The sequence below is a fragment of the Piliocolobus tephrosceles genome, chromosome 12 (genome assembly GCF_002776525.5).
Source record: "Piliocolobus tephrosceles isolate RC106 chromosome 12, ASM277652v3, whole genome shotgun sequence".
Lineage (NCBI taxonomy): Eukaryota > Metazoa > Chordata > Mammalia > Primates > Cercopithecidae > Piliocolobus > Piliocolobus tephrosceles.
In genome coordinates this window covers 95,781,579-95,797,927 of record NC_045445.1, presented here as the reverse complement: position 1 = coordinate 95,797,927, position 16,349 = coordinate 95,781,579, and the positions used below count along the sequence as shown (strand labels likewise).

The following is a 16,349-nucleotide window of genomic DNA, read 5'->3' as shown; positions in this document are numbered from 1 at the left end:
GTCATATGTGTTCACAAAGAGATTATCTGAAACTGGAACTTTTATTTAAAAGGGAAACAGCATAAAAGTTTGGAAAATTTGCAGCCTGATCATGAAGCAGAGAAGAAAAACCCATTTTCTGGGAAGAAATTCAAACTGGCTGCAGACAGTTACAAAAGTGAAGAGGAGCCTAATGTTAATCACCAAGTCAATGGGGAAAATATCTCCAGGGCATGTCTTCACAGCAACCCCTCCCATCACAGGCCCAGAGGCCTTTTAGGGAAAAATGGTTTTGTGGGCCAGACCCAGCCCCGCCCGCCCCTCTTGCTCTGTGCAGCCTCGGGGGTTTGTGCCATGCATCCCAGTCTCTCCAGCTCCAGCTGTGGCTAAAAGGGCCAAGGTATTGCTCCAGCCTTTGCTTCAGAGGGTGCAAGCCCCAAGACTTGGCAGCTTCCATGTGGGGTTGGGCCTGCAGGTGTGCAGAAGACAAGAGTTGAGGTTTGGGGTCAGGCGTGGTAGCTCATGCCTGTAATCTCAGCATTTTGGGAGGCTGAGGTGGGTAGATCATTTGAAGTCAGGAATTCAAGATGAGTCTGACCAACATGGTGAAACCCCGTCTCTACTACAAATACAAAAAAATTAGCCAGGCATGGTGGCATGTGCCTATAATCCCAGCTACTCTGGAGGCTGAGGCACGAGAATTGCTTGAACCTGGGGGGCAAATGTTGCAGTGAGCTGAGATCGCACTATTGCTCTCCAACCGGGGTGACAGAGCGACGCTCAGTTTCAAAAAAAAAAAAAAGAGTTGAGGTTTCAGAACCTCCACCTGGATTTCAGAGGATGTATGACGACACCTGGATGTCCAGACATGTTTGATCCAGGGGTGGAGCCCTCATGGAGAACATCTACTAGGGCAATGCAGAGGGGAAATGTGGGGTTGGAGCTCCCACGCAAAGTCCCCCCACTGGGACACTGCCTGGTGGAGTTGTGAGAAGAGGGCCACTGTCCTCCAGGTCCCAGAATGGTAGATCCACTGGCAGCTTGCACCATGCACCTGGAAAAGCCGCAGACACACAATGCCAGCTTGTGAAAGCAGTTGTGGGGGCTGTACCCTGCAAAGCCACAAGGGAAGAGCTGCTCAAGGCCTTGGGAGCCCACCCCTTGCATCAGTGTTGCCTGGATGTGAGACATGGAGTCAAAGGAGATCATTTCACAGCTTTAAGATTTAATGACTGCCCCACTGGGTTCCAGACTTGCGTGGGACCTGGGGCCCTTTGTTTTGGCCAATTTCTCCCATTTGAAATGGGAACATTTACCCAATGCCTATACCCCCATTGTATCTTGGAAGTAACTAACTTGCTTTGGATTTCACAGGCTCATAAGTGGAAGGGACTTTCCCCATCTCAGATGAGACTAAACTCGGACTTTTGAGTTAATGCTGGAATTAGTTAAGACTTTGGGGTACTGTCGGGAAGGCATAATTTGTTTTGAAATGTGAACAGGACATGAGATTTGGAGGGGCCAGGGGTGGAATGATATGGTTTGGCCCTGTGTCCCCACCCAAATCTCATCTTGAATTGTAATCCCATGTGTCGAGTGCGGGACCTGGCGGGAGGTGATTGGATGATGGGGGTGGTTCCTCCATGCTGTTATCATGACAGTGAGGAAGTTCTCATGACATCCAATGGCTTAAAAGTGGCAGTTTCCCCTGTGCTCTCTCCTGCCATCTTGCAAAGAAGGTGCCTTGCTTCTCCTTTGCTTTCTGCCATGATTGTAAGTATCCCGTGGCCTCCCCAGCCAGGCAGAACTGTGAGTCAATTAAACCTCTTTCCTTTAGAAATTACCCAATCTCAGACAGTTCTTTATAGTGATGTGAAAACAGACTAACAGACTGTTTACATTATTAGTAAGGCTTCTGATCAAGAGTGGGCTATTAGTTATTATTATTATTATTTTTAAATGGTGTTTCACTCTGTCACCCAGGCTGGAGTGCAGTGGCATGATCTTGGCTCACTGCAACCTCCGCCTCCCAGCACAAGCAATCCTCCCACCTCAGCCTCTTGAGTAGCTGGGACTACAGGTGTGCACCACCATACCCAGCTAATTTTTTTTGTCTTTTTTGTAGAAACGGGGTTTCACCATGTTGCCCAGGCTGGTCTCAAACTCCTGGACTCACATGATTTGCCCACTTCAGCCTCCCAAAGTACTGGAATTACAGGGGTGAGCCACCGAGCCCGGCCAGTTTTTTTTTTTTTTTTTTAATTATTATATTTTTTGTAGAGACATGGTCTCACTGTATTGTCCAAGCTGGTCTTGAACTCCTGGACTTAAGTGATCCTCCTGCCTTGGCCGCCCAAAATGTTGGGATGACAGGTGTGAGTCAACTGTGCCTGGCTAGTTTTGGGGGAGTCCAAAGTCATATGTGGACTTTCAGTGGCACGGATGGTTGGTCAGTCCCCTATCCCCCACGTTGTTCAAGGGTCAGTTGTAGTTAGCATCAGGTAACTTCAGGCTTTTTTGTGTAAGGATTAAAGCAGAGGGAGCGTTATTATCATGCTGATTGAAGATTTAAACTGACTTGGGGAAATTGGATGTTATCTCTTTCTCCTGATTTGTTGGAAGGTCGGGTAATAACTTAGTTTATGTTTGGTGAAGTGGAACTTTAGTATGGGTGACTCCATTTTTATTTTGTTTGGTCTGTTGGAGCCTAGTGCAGGAGCTTAGTTCAAACCAATGGCCTCCTATAATTTTTACTGAACAGGACTGATATCTCCCTGCTACCTACCTCAAATGCATTGTAAAATTTAATAAATTTTATATCTCAAAAAGGGTGTTATGAAACATTTCAGATGTATAGAAGTTATGAAGTTTCATAGTACATAGTATTACAAGGAACATTCACTCACACACCCAGCACAACCCCGCTTAAGAAACAAAACATCACGGGGCGCCGTGTCTCCCGCTTGTAATCCCAGAACTCTGGGAGACCAAGGTGGGTGGATCACCTGAGCCCAGGAGTTCGAGACCAGCCTGGCCAACATGGTGAAACCACGTCTCTACAAAAAACACAAAAATCAGTCAGGTGTGGTGGCACGTGCCTGTAGCCCCAGCTACTTGGGAGACTGAGGTGGGAGGGTGGCTTGAGCCCTGATGGTAGAGGTTGCAGTGAGCAGGGATTACACCACTGCACTCCAGCCTGGGCAACAGAGTTGAGACTCTGACTCTGTAACAAAGACAAAAAAAATTACTCAAAAAAAAAAAAAAAAAAAAAAAAAAAAAAAAAAAAAAAAAAAAGAAAAAGGCCAGGGGCAGTGGCTCACATCTGTAATCCCAGCACTTTTAGAGGCTGAGGAGTTGGAGACCAGCCTGGCCAACATGATGAACTCTGACTCCACTAAAAAAAAAAAAAATTAGCCAGGCCTGGTGGTGCATGCCCAAAGTCCCAGCTACTCGGGAGGCTGAGGCAGGAGAATCTTTTGAACCTGGGAGGTGGAGGTTGCAGTGAGCCGATCACGTGCCACCTCACTCCAGCCTGGGTGACAAAGCGAGACTGTCTCAAAAAAAAAAAAAAAAAAAGAGAAAACATCACCAATGTAGTTGAAGCCCTGTGTAATGTGCCTCTTCCCAGTCACATCCCCTTCTGTCTACCCCTGCATTATCCCATAACTTGTCCTGAACATTGTGCAAGATTTTATCATCCTCATGGTTTTTCATACTCTACCTATATTGCATGATTTTGCAACTTTTAAGCAGGTCTTACATGTATGTACCCTCCTGAAACTTTTTTTTTTTTTTTTTCTGAGATAGGGTCTCACTTTGCTGCCTAGGCTAGAGTGCAGCGGTACGATCTCAGCTCACTGCAGCCCTGACCTCCCTCCCAGGATCAAGTGATAATTCCGCCTCAGCTTCCCAAGTAGCTGGGACTACAGGCACACACCACCACGCCCAGCCTGAAACTTTATCATTGAAACTGTGCATGTGATGTATGCAATTGATATTTTCACTACTATTTAGGACTCCATTATAGGAATTTGTTACAATTCACATTTATGTTAGATAATAAGTTTTATGTGAATAGTTTGTTCATTATAGCCAAGTTTCTTGCTAGACTGTTTTAAGTTCCAATACTTTTTTTTTTTTTTAGATGGAGTCTTGCTGTCTCCCAGGCCGGAGTGCAATGGCATGATCATAGCTCATAGCAGCCTTAATTTTTGGGGCTCAAGCAATCATCCCACCTCAGCTTCCTGAGTAGCTGGGACTACAGGTGTGTGCCACCATGCCTAGATTTATTTAAAAATTTTTAGTAGAGGGGAGGTCTTGCTATGTTCCCCAGGCTGGCCTTGAATTCCTGAACTCAAGCAATCCTCCCACCTTGGCCTCTGAAAGCCATGGGATTACAAAGCATGAACCACCATGCCCCGCTCCAATAACTTTTGACTGTTAGCAAATGGTTTCTCTTTAACAGTTATACCATTTGTTTCCTGTTTTACTGAAATAGAAAACTGCAGAATAGCAGAGCAGCACTAATGGTGATAATTAGCCATTATCTTTCAAGTGTGATGTTGGCTGTTGGTCTGAAACTACCTATCAAGCTAGGAGCTTTACCTTTAAAGGTTGCCAGGAATGGTTCTTGAATGTGAACAAATGCCTTGCCATCTATGGACAATGTTTCTCATCTGACAGGTAATTAATATCACATTACACATATCCCAGGGGCAAATCATACTTGATTATGTTCTGTTTCTGTAGTATCCCACTGAATGAGATTTGCTTCCATTTCCCACAGGATTATTTCATCTGTACTCCCAGCTTCCACAATCAACCCCCAACCTCCAACCCAGGAACCCCCTTTACTTTCAAACTTAAATTACCTGCCAGACCTTTATTTCAAAGAACCAGTTAATCTTACTGCTTATTGACAAATTCTACTCTTTCTGCTTATTCCTCTTTTTTTTTTCTTTTTGAGACTGAGTCTCACTTGGTCACCCAGGCTGGAGTGCAATGGTGTGATCTCAGCTCACTGCAACCTTCGCCTCCTGGGTTCAAGCGATTCTCCTGCTTCAGCCTCCCAAAGTGCTGGGATTACAGGCATGAGTCACAGAGCCTGGCTGGGACTGGCGCGGTGGCTAGGACCGCCAGTAGCTGGGGCTGCAGGCGCCCGCCAGCACGCCCGGCTTGTTTTCAGTAGAGACAGGGTTTTGCCGTTTTGGCCAGGCTGGTCTTGAACTCCTTATCTCAGGTGACCCACCCGCCTCAGCCTCCCAAAGTGCTGGGAAATACAGGTGTGAGCCACCACACCTGGTCTCTTCCATTTTAAAGTCCCTCTGGACTCTAAGCAACTAAACTCCTGCTGCCTTGAATTGTATGACCCCTCCGTGCTTAACCTCAACTCCTACACAGCTTTAGGCTGCAATCCAAGTGCACCGACGATGGAGAGCTTTCCCTGACTCTCGAGGCTAGCTAGGCCAGGCACTTCTATGTGTTACAAAACTAATCACTGTCTTCACCTCCCTACTAGAAGCTGAGTAACAGGAATGGGGCGATTCCTCTGCCTTCTCAGAAGGGCCAGGCACAAGAGTGGAAACACTAAAAAAGGGGGAAATGGCTAGCAGCCTTGGCTCCAGGACCAGGGGATCAGGTTAAAGACACACCCTTGCTTTCCTAGACCCACACTTTGGGACAAGGTCAAGGGGACAATCTATTCAGAGGCAGCACCCTCAGGGAATGAGAAAAACCACACAAGGCAAGCACCACTTGGGGATATTTTTTCTAACTAAATTTTTATTAAATTATTTTTTTCTTTGAAGGCTGGAACCATCGAAGTCCTTAGATCAGCTTTAAGCACTGGATGGAGTAAACACCACGAGGGACTACAAGGTGATCTGTGAACAGACTGGCAGACAGATGACGAGAGGGAGTGACAACAAAAATAGACAAACAAAAAGAATAGTCTTCTGGTGACCTAAATTACTTGCTTATTAAAATTTATTAGAAATAAACAAACATTAATGAAATAAAAATCTAAAACTGAGCCCCAGACTCAAGACTATTAGGCTCACTAAGTAAAACCCTGGGCTGGGTCAAGTGAGCTCTGTTTTGTACAACCTGCTGCAGTTTGTTCCCCTTGAGCAAGGTGATGCTTTGTGTCCTGGGCTGCAATCTCTAACACCATCACCATCCCCAAGTGCAGCTCCTATTCTAAAAAAAAAAACAGATGCCCCCACCCCCAATTTCTGGTGAACTGCCAATCTCTCCTGACTGCAGAAACTGACTCTGAAGGAGGAAGTTGCACCAGTGGTGGAGGTAGGTGGGCAAGCGGGTCGGGCAGGGATGGTTTCCTGGAGAATCCATTCGGATCTTTTCTCCAGATGCCTAGCATGTGCTTAAGAGTTTTTTTTTTTTTAAAGTTTGAAAAAAACTCCATTGTGAAAAGTGAGTTATGAAGAGTGCTCTTTATTTGAAACCTCCACAACACAGACGCCAATCTTGTCTCGCATTGAATCATTAGCTGTGCACATCAACACATTCCAAGCACAAATTAAGAAATGCAAACAGAACAAAAAAATATATATATATATAATTTTTTCCCCTATCCAAAGGTTTCAAGTCTCAATGCAGCAAATCCTTCTGAACACAGAATCTGAGGAGCACACTGTTCAAACAGTTGGGACAGACAGGTCCCTGCAAAGGCTACTGCCTTTTAAACACATGGGGCGGGGATCATGGACGGCATGGAAAGGGGAGAGAAGGTGAGGAAACAGGTGGCGGGGAGAGAATGAGAAGAGAAATAGGTATGCGCTGGGGAAGATGGGGCAGCTGGGACACACACGGTGAGTTGGTGGATTTCATTTATTGGTTTTTGACAATTTCTTTCTGGTTGTTTTTTTAACTCCCCCCTCCCCAGGTCCAACAATGGTAAAAAAAAAACCCACAGAGGTGGGCAGGGCCTTATTAGGCCAGCCCAAAGCCTTCAGAGCACTCCTGGATAGCCAATAGTAGCATGTGGCGGAGCTTCTCAAAGCTCTCATAGGCAGGCAGATCCAGCTGATTAAAACTAAGGAAAGAAGAAAGATCAGTTTGTGGTGAGGGATGACAGATAACCAAATCTGTGTGTTCCCATGGTGCCCACCAGCCCCTCCCCTCCCTGAAGAAACCAACTCCCTGCTTCTTGATGACTCCCAATCTTGTCTCAGCCCAGTCTGCCCTCCTTTATCTGGCTCCCAAACTGGCAATCGGGCACCAAAACCAAAAATCTGACCCTGTCACTCCTCCTTAAACATCCTGGCCTCACTCGCCCACAGGCTAAAGTGCAAACTTGAAGGAGATTTTCAGAGTCACTCTGCTGAGCTCTTTAGACTTCTGCTCCCTGCAACTCCTCCTTGCTCCAGTCACGCTGGTCCTGGAATACACCATGCTCTCTTGTGGTGCTGTTTACCTGCCAGTGTCTCCCCAGCCCCCACTGTGTCTAGCACATCTCATCTCAAACATCACCTCCATAGAAACACCAAATTGTGAGTTACCCAAGGTCCAGGACTCAGCCACATTTGCGTTCCCAATCTTGGGTAGGGTCCTGAAAACATCAAGTATGCAAGCTCAATCTAAGCGCTGAAAAGGAGAAACAAACCCTTCCTTTTACCATGTGTGAGCTGAAGGCAGGCGATCTGTGGACCTGTCATCTCGATGGATCTGAAACTTCTGAATGCCATTCATGCCTTCGAGGGCAGCAAAGCCTTGCAGGGGCACCTTGGAAGTACCCGTGACAAACTGGAGGAACTTGGCACGGTCAGCTTGGTCGAAAGAACGCAATGCTCTCCAGAACCACTGGATCTGTAAGAAGGGACCCATGAAGCCAGTGTTAGGTAGAAAGCTCCTAGAAACAGCAGGGTAGGGGGATGGAATCTGGGAAATAGGACTGGACTTGGTATCTGAGGCAAGTCCCTTCTGTGGGATGAGCTTTAGTCCCTTTCATTCATAAGATGGCCAAGAGAAGTCGGCTATGCTCCAGGAGAACAGAGAGTTAGATATAGGTAGACTGTCTTCTACATGCACCGTCTTCTAAGAGTACTACTGGTTTATTTGTTATCACACAAACTAGCGTTGCCTAGAGGACCATATGAGAGGACCATATGAAGAGGGATGCCAGCAGCAGCTCACCTGAATAGAGTTGGACTGGTACTTGTGGTATTCAGTGTTGGATTTCAGATCATCGATGTCAATGGTGGGCAGTCCTGATATAAGCAGCTCTAACTCCTGCTCAGTGAAGATGGAAATGAGGCGCTTTGGAATGATCTCATAGAAGCCTTCTAAGAAAGCCGCCAGCTGCTTGCGGATGGCTCCTGGTGAGATAACCAAAAAGCCACATGATTTCTAAACTCACACAACTGTAGAGGTCAGAGATCCCCAGTCTGGGTCCCATCTACCACTGTTAGCTGGGACTACAGGCATGCACCACCATGCCTGGTTGATTTTGCCCAGGCTAGTCTCAACTCCCTGGGCTCAAGCTATCCTCCTGCCTCAGCCTCCCAAAGTGCTAAGATTACAAGTGTGAGCCACTGTGCCCAGTGGTGATTTTTTTTGTTTGTTTTGTTTTGTTTTTTTTTGAGACGGAGTCTCACTCTGTCACCCAGGCTGGAGTAGAGTGGTGCAACCTCAGCTCACTGTAACCTCCACCTCCCAGGTTCAAGCAATTCTTCTGCCTCAGCCTCCCACCAGGCTGGTCTCAAACTCCTGACCTCGACTGATCCACCTGCCTTGGCCTCCCAAAGTGCTGGGATTACAGGCGTGAGCCACCACACCCAAAGTTAAGTATTTTTGATCAAGTGTTTTGTCTTTTGTGCAAGGCATTTGTGGCTTTGTCATAGTGGAGGAAAACAAAACATGCCTATCAAATGAATCAAGTCTGTCCTCTGCTCATATTGAGCAACTAGAGGACTAGGAACATTTCCCCTACCTGTCATTCTCATCTGGCATACCAGGTGTACATACTCCTTCTTATTCTCCTCTGTTACCAAGATGTTGGCCCCATTGGGTTTGAGGTCACGAACTTCACAAACTCCAAACTCTTGGACCTAGAACAACCAAAACACCAATCATACATATCAGACTTCGTCTAGGATGGGATTAGATACCTAGGAACACACCCTAAACCCCTTGCCATGTCCTGGGCAGAGAGATGAGGCAAGTACATACAAAATAGTGACTTTTTTCACTACTCACAGCTAGCAACTCGCCTGACAGGGAAAGGCTTTCGGTAGGAAAGAGGAAAATACTCTTTGGCTCTAAGATCCACAAAGAAGTCAGAAGAGAGTAAGGCAACTGTCAGTGGTAAAAGGGAAAAGGAAGTGGCTAACATACATAGCGGAATGTAATCTCTTAGGAAAACAATTTGGGAGAAGAGTAACCTTAATTACCTTCATTTACCCCCCACTTACATTTGTACAATTTTTCTACAATCAATAGCTGGTGTACAAAATTTCTATATTTACCCTTGGGAATGAAGAATTATGTACTAGAGCATTTTATTTATTTATTTATTTATTTTTCAAATAAAGGTGAAACTAGGAAATGGCCTGCAAATCCTGGTTTTCCTGTTTGTGATGTCACTCACAAACACCTGCTGCAGCTTTAAGAAGTCAAGATGCTTCCCTAGAACTATGAGAAAGTCACGCAGTGCTAGTTCTAAGGTGAACCTGGAATGGATCTTCTATACTGGCTAGAATGTGCTGTGATTAGGATTTCTTGACCTACCTCAGTGCTGAAGGTGAGGTCATAGCCTAGTGTGGAGACATCATTTTCCAGCAGATAAACCAGACCCTGGTAGAAGTGGTAATCTTCACTCTCCATATCTGTATATCTAGAAAAACACAATTATACAGGGTCATGGTTTGTGGGTGGGGGGAAGAGGGAGCACAAGGATGGGACACAAAAATACAAGACCCCCAGGACTGAGGATAGTCCCAGGACTATGCCTCATCCTCACCTGACTGACTTGCCCAAGATGTGTTTGTAAAAGGATCGAGTAAAGTAGCACTCCAGAAGACGGTTGTCATATACAGCTTTGGCCACAATGCGTCCGACAAACTTGAAGTAGCTGAGGTGGTTGGGGTTGCAGTGGGAAGATGGATTGATGGTGTAGGTGACTCGATCACCAGGTGAGGTACGGAACAAGGCATACATAGGGTTAAACATCTCTCGAGAGATGATCATGTACCACTCCCGCAGGAGCCCGCCAGCATCCTGCCCTTCTTCTCCTTCAAACACTATATACCTGCATAAGAAAGCAGAAGCAGAAAAGAGTTGTGCAGAAAACCCAGGATACATCCAGTCATTTGTGTGAGTGACAGACTGTGAAGCAGTGTCTGGGGGTGCAGTGTCAGATGAAGAGGTGAACAGAGAGAGTGCCAGGACAGCCCAGAAGTGGGGTGGAGATCTGGGACCAAACAAAAGCACCACTGAGAGAGATGTCCCAAAATAGTCAAGGTTAACAGGTATTCCGGAAAACACCAATAGGAAAGGTATCAGAGGAATAAATGAAGGCTTGCTTAGGTTAAGTGAGAGGGGAGAAAAGTGGTATTAGAGAGGGATAAGCCCAGAGTCCAAATTCTCTAAAGGTATTTGATGGAAGAACATGGCATATAGTCTGTCTAGGGAGACTCCCTGACTTCTTGTGATTACACAGATGGTGAGCCCACACAAGAGATGGGGAGGAATCATTAAATGACTCGAATAGGTCTTTCATCTCATCAGCTCCTATGCTCACGATCAAAAACTGCCGATCTCCTCTAGGTGGCTTCAGAATCACCAGTGAGCAGTTACCAGTTTGGTGGAGGCCACTCATACATGGGCATTCCTAGTATACCAATGGTAAAGCTCTCATTGCAAAGCCAGCAGGTATATCCTTATAAACACCAAAGACTTTCCTGTCTGTCTGGGAATTGTTGGGTAGCTTAGCTAAGGGGCCAGCCAGCAGGGCAGGCCCAGAAGATAGAAGACAACTCAGTAAGATTATCTAAAACAAGATTCCTATAGGTAATTCCTATTAGGGACGGCAGAACCTCCCTAAATTTGAGGCTAGAGCAAGCCATCACTACTGTGCAGGAGACCCCACCTCCCACCCGCCATCTTTTCTCCGTTCCTGGGCCCTTACAATCGATTCTTCATTTCTTCAGGGGATTTGCGATGCAGCTCACGATAGGAATCTTCAAACACATGGTCACGACGGACATGCACAGCCATGTCTTCTTTCCGGAGCCCCTCATCTAAACGCTCCAGCTCTTGGCGGAAATATCTTGGGAGGTAGAAAAGGAAGGAAGACAGGATTAAGGGTGGCAGAACAAATTTGTTTGTGTGATTAGGAAGAAGACCCACAATGATGCTCCTTCTACCCTCCAAACACTTTGATCTCTGCTCCCCACTGTTTGGGAAATGCCCAGTAGTTGGGAGAGGTAGATCACTCATTACCAACTCTAAATTTTTCTTACCTCCACTGGGTAAGGACCCACAAAGATTGTGACATGTGATTTCTGCCACAAGCAGGTAAGCATGTACACATGCACCAGGAGGAGGAGAGGCATAGGGAAGACTCCAGGAGTGTTGTGGAAGCCCTGGAACCCTGCTGTGCATGTACTATGGCCACCTGTGCCTTCTGTACTACCCCCAAAGGATGAAACAGAACTTTAGAAATCGTGTGGTTCAAAAATCATGTGACTCTGCTTTGCTGATGAAAAATGCAGATGGGGTGGAGAAGCCCAAGGAGTATTTAGGTATGATGGCCATCAATGGTACAGCTGTCTCTTCCCTCCCCACCACCACTATATTCCAAGTGCTGCCGCCACAGGAAACCTGTGGCCTCAAGAGTAACTTCAGAGGTGAGTTACCATTTGAGGAGTTCTCACCACCCCTCCACCCCCCAATATCAAGGACACATACTTGCGCTTGACATCAAAGTCGAGGACACGAATGTAGTCTACCAGGACAGCAAAAGGCCCATCAGCAAGGTGGGTCGTGGATTGCCGTAGGATCTGGTTTAACACAGTGCGGTGAGTCTCTGAGGGGAGAAGTGACAGCAAGAATTAAGCACATCATGGGCCCCAGAAGCTGTAAGACAGCCAACCAGCTAGTAACTCTCTCTTCCTTCCTCTTTCTTATTTCAGGGCTTTAAAAGGACTAATCAAAACCAAGGGCCAACCCTTGAGGTGTGAACGTGAATCTGAGCATTTCTATTCTAAATCTGAGTATCCCGAGGCCATGGGAAACCATGCAGGGTTTACATACACAGGTGTGTATACACACACACACATACACACACACACACACTCTCTCTCTCTCTCTATGGAATCGCTAAGGATTAACTGTATGGAACAATACTGTTTAAAATGAAGCCTTCTACACCTGGCAGCCTAAAAGTTCCCTGTACCTGCAAAGCGAAGGAACTTCTGTGTGTCAGGGGGCAGGCTTGAGGAGATGTGCATAGATGAGGGCTCCCGGGAGAAGAATGGGTCAAGGGAGGAAGGCGTGGCTGGGGTTAAGGGGGCAGGGGAGAGTGGAGGAGGCTCGTCCTTGATGTGTGCCAGCTGACTCTCACGGGTGTCTCGGACAGGAGGCTTGCTCTCCCGCTCTGTGGCATGGACCAGAAAGAAGGCCTCGACGGCAGGCTGTAGCACTAGGGGTAGGAATGATGGGGAAGTAACATTTTACTTTGCAAACTTCAACATGCAAACCTGTTTGCCCTCAAAAACAAATTATAAAAATAAATATGGAAGAAGAAATAATGAAAACTAGGCTAGGTGTGGTGGCTCACACCTATGATCCCAGCAATCTGGGAGGCCGAGGTGGGAAAATTGCTTGAGCCCAGGAGTTTGAGATCACCCTGGGCAACATAGTGAGACCTCATTTCTGATTCAAAAAAAAAAAAAAAAAGTAGAAACAATGAGAACTTGCAGGGAAATATGATAGTAGAACCAAGTCACAGAGGAACTTGCTTGAAGCCAAAGAAAAATGGGATAGGTAACCAGTTATAAAGATTCACCTTGTCTACAAAGTGCAAGACACCAGCTATTAAAAGAGAAGGTCAATCTTTTTTATACTGAGGTCAGAGAAAAAACGCTTCTCTTTTGAACTCTCATTACAGAGACACTGAGAGGAGTAACCTGGAAGGAAGAAAAACAAGCTGGCAGGAAGGTCCCCAGAGCAGACCAGTGGGTTGGGACCTGGGCCTTTAGCCCACAACTCACCTAGCACAGCATGCTGGTCATGGGATTCCTCTAGTTCCTTTAGACACTCCCCCAGCATGTCCCACAGCTCGTCCAAGCTCAGCTGCTCACTGAGCAGGGGTAACTCAGGTGGTCTTTCTTCCTTTTCCTTCTCCCCCTGTGGGGTTCCATCGGAGGCTGGAGGGCACACAGAAGAGAGTCAAAGTTTTCAAAATTTCCCTTCTACTTAGCTTTTTCTAGACCAAACGCACCAACTAATATACAGAGCAAGTAGAGGGAACCAGTGGCCACTCAGTGGTACTCACCGAGCAACATCTGAAACAAGGTCTAGGACTGTGCTGTATGGCATTTACATTGAATAGAATAAATAAAATAATGAATCTGGCTCCTCAGTTGCACTAGCCACATTTAAGGTGCTCAAAAGCCACAGGTGCTACTGCAGATCCGGACAGTGCTAGTCTAGTCACCGCCTCACTAGTTTCAAGAGAATCTGTGGATTACCTCAGGGTAATGAGACAACAGTGGAGTTCTGGATGGTTGCTGTCCAGTTTACACATGACGTTTTAGGACACTATCGTCATTGAATTCTGACAGCTGGCCTTGGAAAGTAGGCTGTCTCTTCCTCATTTTGGTTTCCGAGGAGGACAGCACCAGGACATCAAACTAGATCTTTCTAACCCTAAGTCTAATACCTTTTGTTTTTTTTTTCTGAGACAGAGTCTTGTTCTGCTGCCCAGACTGCAGTGCAGTGGTGTGATCTCGGCTCACTGAAACCTCTGCCTCCCGGGTTCAAGTGATTCTCCAGCCTCAGCCTCCTGAGTAGCTGGAATTACAGGCACAAGCCACTATGCCCGGCTAATTTTTGTATTTTTAGTAGAGACTTGGTTTCATCATGTTGGTCAGGCTGGTCTTGAACTCCTGCCCTTGAGATCCACTTGCCTTGGCCTCCCAAAGTGCACAGGCCTGAGCCACCACGCCCGGCTGTCTAATGCCTTCTAAATTAGTCATCTTGTCCTGGGGCAGTTTAAAACCCTGAGAAGCCATGGTGTGACTGATGGAACCCCATGGCTGGTACTTTTCCTGATACTCACTGGGGGCTTATTCTAACCTCTGCTCAGCAGCAAGACCCAGCCCCATCTTCTGGGTGGGGAGTGACTGTTTCCTCATCAACCCCCAACCCCCATACACCTGCCCTGCTTAGGTTTCTTCTTGACCTTTGCTGTTCATTCTTTACCCAAATCCTGACTATTCTTCAAGGTTGACAGCCTTAGGTTTGAATCCTGGCTCTGGTACTTGCAAATCATATTACTTTAGGTAAAAGAAGGTGAATACAGAACACAGGAATAACATCTATCTCCCCAAATCCTGATGAAAAGTAAATGACTTAATACAGCATTTCAACAATGGTTGTCCTACAAGGCTTCTCTAACCACTATACATGTGTTAACTCATTTAATCCTAAGAACTGAACATTCCTATTTTAAACAAGGAAACCTAACGAAGAGGTTTGCCTCAGTCCCAGAGCCAGTAAATGGGGGAGCCAAGATTTAAAACATGGGAGACTAAGGCTGGTCGGTCATGGCTCATACCTGTAATCCCAGCACTTTGGGAGGCCAAGGCGGGTGGATTACCTGAGGTCAGGAGTCTGAAACCAGCCTGGCCAATATGGCGAAACCCTGTCTCTACTAAAAATACAAAAAAAAAAAAAAATTAGCCAGGCATGGTGGCGGACGCCTGTAATCCCATCTACTTGGGAGGCTGAGGCAGGACAATCACTTTAACCCAGGAGGCGGAGGTTGCAGTGAGCCGAGATGGCACCACTGGCACTCCACCCTGGGCGACAGAGTGAGACTACATCTCAAAAATCAATCAATCAATCAATCAATCAATCAATCAATAAATAAAACATGGGAGAATGAAGTGAGGATGGCTTGAGGCCAGGAGTTCAAGACCAGCCTGGGCAACATAGTGAGACTCCGTTTCTATAAAAATAAAAAAAATTAGCTGGGCATGGTGGCCTGTCCCTTATAGTCCCAGCTACTCATAGCCGAGGCAGGAGGATTGACTGAGCCCAGAAATTTGAGGTTGCAGTGAGCTATGACTGCATTACTGCATCCTAGCTTAGGTGATGGAGAAAGACCCTGCCTCAATAATAAAACAAAAGTTTTAAAACACATGCTGGGCTGGGCGCGGTGGCTCACACCTGTAATTCTAACACTCTGGGAGGCCAAGGCAGGTGGATCACCTGAGGTCAGGAGTTCGAGACCAGCCTGGACAACATGGCAAAACTCCATCTCTAGTAAAAAAAAATACGAAAACTAGCCAGGTGTGGTGGCGCATGCCTGTAATCCCAGCTACTCGGGAGACTGAGACATGAGAATTGCTTGAACCCAGGAGGCAGAGGTTGCAGTGAGCAGAGATCGTGCCACTGCATTCCAGCCTGGCAACAGAGGGAGACTGTCTCAAAAACCACCACCACAATAACAAAAAACCCCACAAAAACATGCTGTCTGAATGCATAATATCCAACCATATAGTTTCTTTACTACAGGAAAGAAAAGTGTGCCTTGGTTGTCAAACACCTGTTATCATTTACAGAAACCAGGGTTTACTGGAAGAAATGGGAAAACACGGGCTTATATATGCTGGGAGCAGAGGATTCAGCCGACATTCCAGAAGACTTTTGCTCGGCTGGAAACAGGAAGTAGTACTGACCAATGGATTGAGTATCTTGAGCACTGGGAGATGGCTGGTCCACATCCATGGGTGATTCCTCCCTCCGGACAGATGCCTCTGACTGGCTAGACTCCGACTGGATAAAAGGGAGACAAAAATCACATAAGGGTGCAACTCTGCTTTCCTTAGAGGCAGGCTAGAAGTTGGCCCTTCCACTTCTCATACATTGAGCTTGCAAAGAAACTTCCCATATTTGGGTGGGGAAACTGTAGCTATCCAGGACAAAAGGATGCCTTTCCCAACTCTCGCTTTTCTCCAGTGTAAGTTTTCCAAGCTTTTCCCAACAGCTCCTCGGATGCCTACATTTCCTACAGTCTACAATCCAGATCTGTGACCAGTCAGAACTAGTCTTCTGTATACAGACTTTGTCTTCTGGTGTGTGTGTGTGTGTGTGTGTGTGTGTGTGTGTGTGTGTGTGTGTGT

General features: G+C 46.5%; 1 protein-coding gene and 1 long non-coding RNA gene across 13 annotated transcripts in view; one reads left to right on the top strand and one right to left on the bottom strand.

The window, feature by feature from the left end:
* Positions 1 to 6,388, top strand: part of LOC111536182 — an 8,355-nt gene extending 1,967 nt beyond the window's left edge. The window contains exon 2 of the long non-coding RNA XR_002729666.1: positions 5,787 to 6,388. This is a non-coding gene — a long non-coding RNA (uncharacterized LOC111536182). The remainder of the gene's footprint in view (positions 1 to 5,786) is intronic.
* A 24-nt stretch (positions 6,389 to 6,412) lies between these two features.
* HUWE1 (HECT, UBA and WWE domain containing E3 ubiquitin protein ligase 1) overlaps positions 6,413 to 16,349 on the bottom strand; it is a 152,398-nt gene continuing 142,461 nt past the window's right edge. For all 12 annotated transcript variants that reach the window (XM_023202498.3, XM_023202503.3, XM_023202502.1 and 9 more), the window contains 11 exons: positions 15,906 to 16,002; positions 13,212 to 13,367; positions 12,395 to 12,640; positions 11,908 to 12,025; positions 11,126 to 11,266; positions 9,959 to 10,246; positions 9,727 to 9,832; positions 8,930 to 9,047; positions 8,134 to 8,315; positions 7,616 to 7,806; positions 6,413 to 7,033 (listed from right to left, as the gene is read on the bottom strand). In XM_023202498.3, coding sequence (XP_023058266.1) covers positions 6,931 to 7,033; positions 7,616 to 7,806; positions 8,134 to 8,315; positions 8,930 to 9,047; positions 9,727 to 9,832; positions 9,959 to 10,246; positions 11,126 to 11,266; positions 11,908 to 12,025; positions 12,395 to 12,640; positions 13,212 to 13,367; positions 15,906 to 16,002 — 1,746 coding nt within the window. In that variant the 3' untranslated portion in view covers positions 6,413 to 6,930. The remainder of the gene's footprint in view (positions 7,034 to 7,615; positions 7,807 to 8,133; positions 8,316 to 8,929; positions 9,048 to 9,726; positions 9,833 to 9,958; positions 10,247 to 11,125; positions 11,267 to 11,907; positions 12,026 to 12,394; positions 12,641 to 13,211; positions 13,368 to 15,905; positions 16,003 to 16,349) is intronic.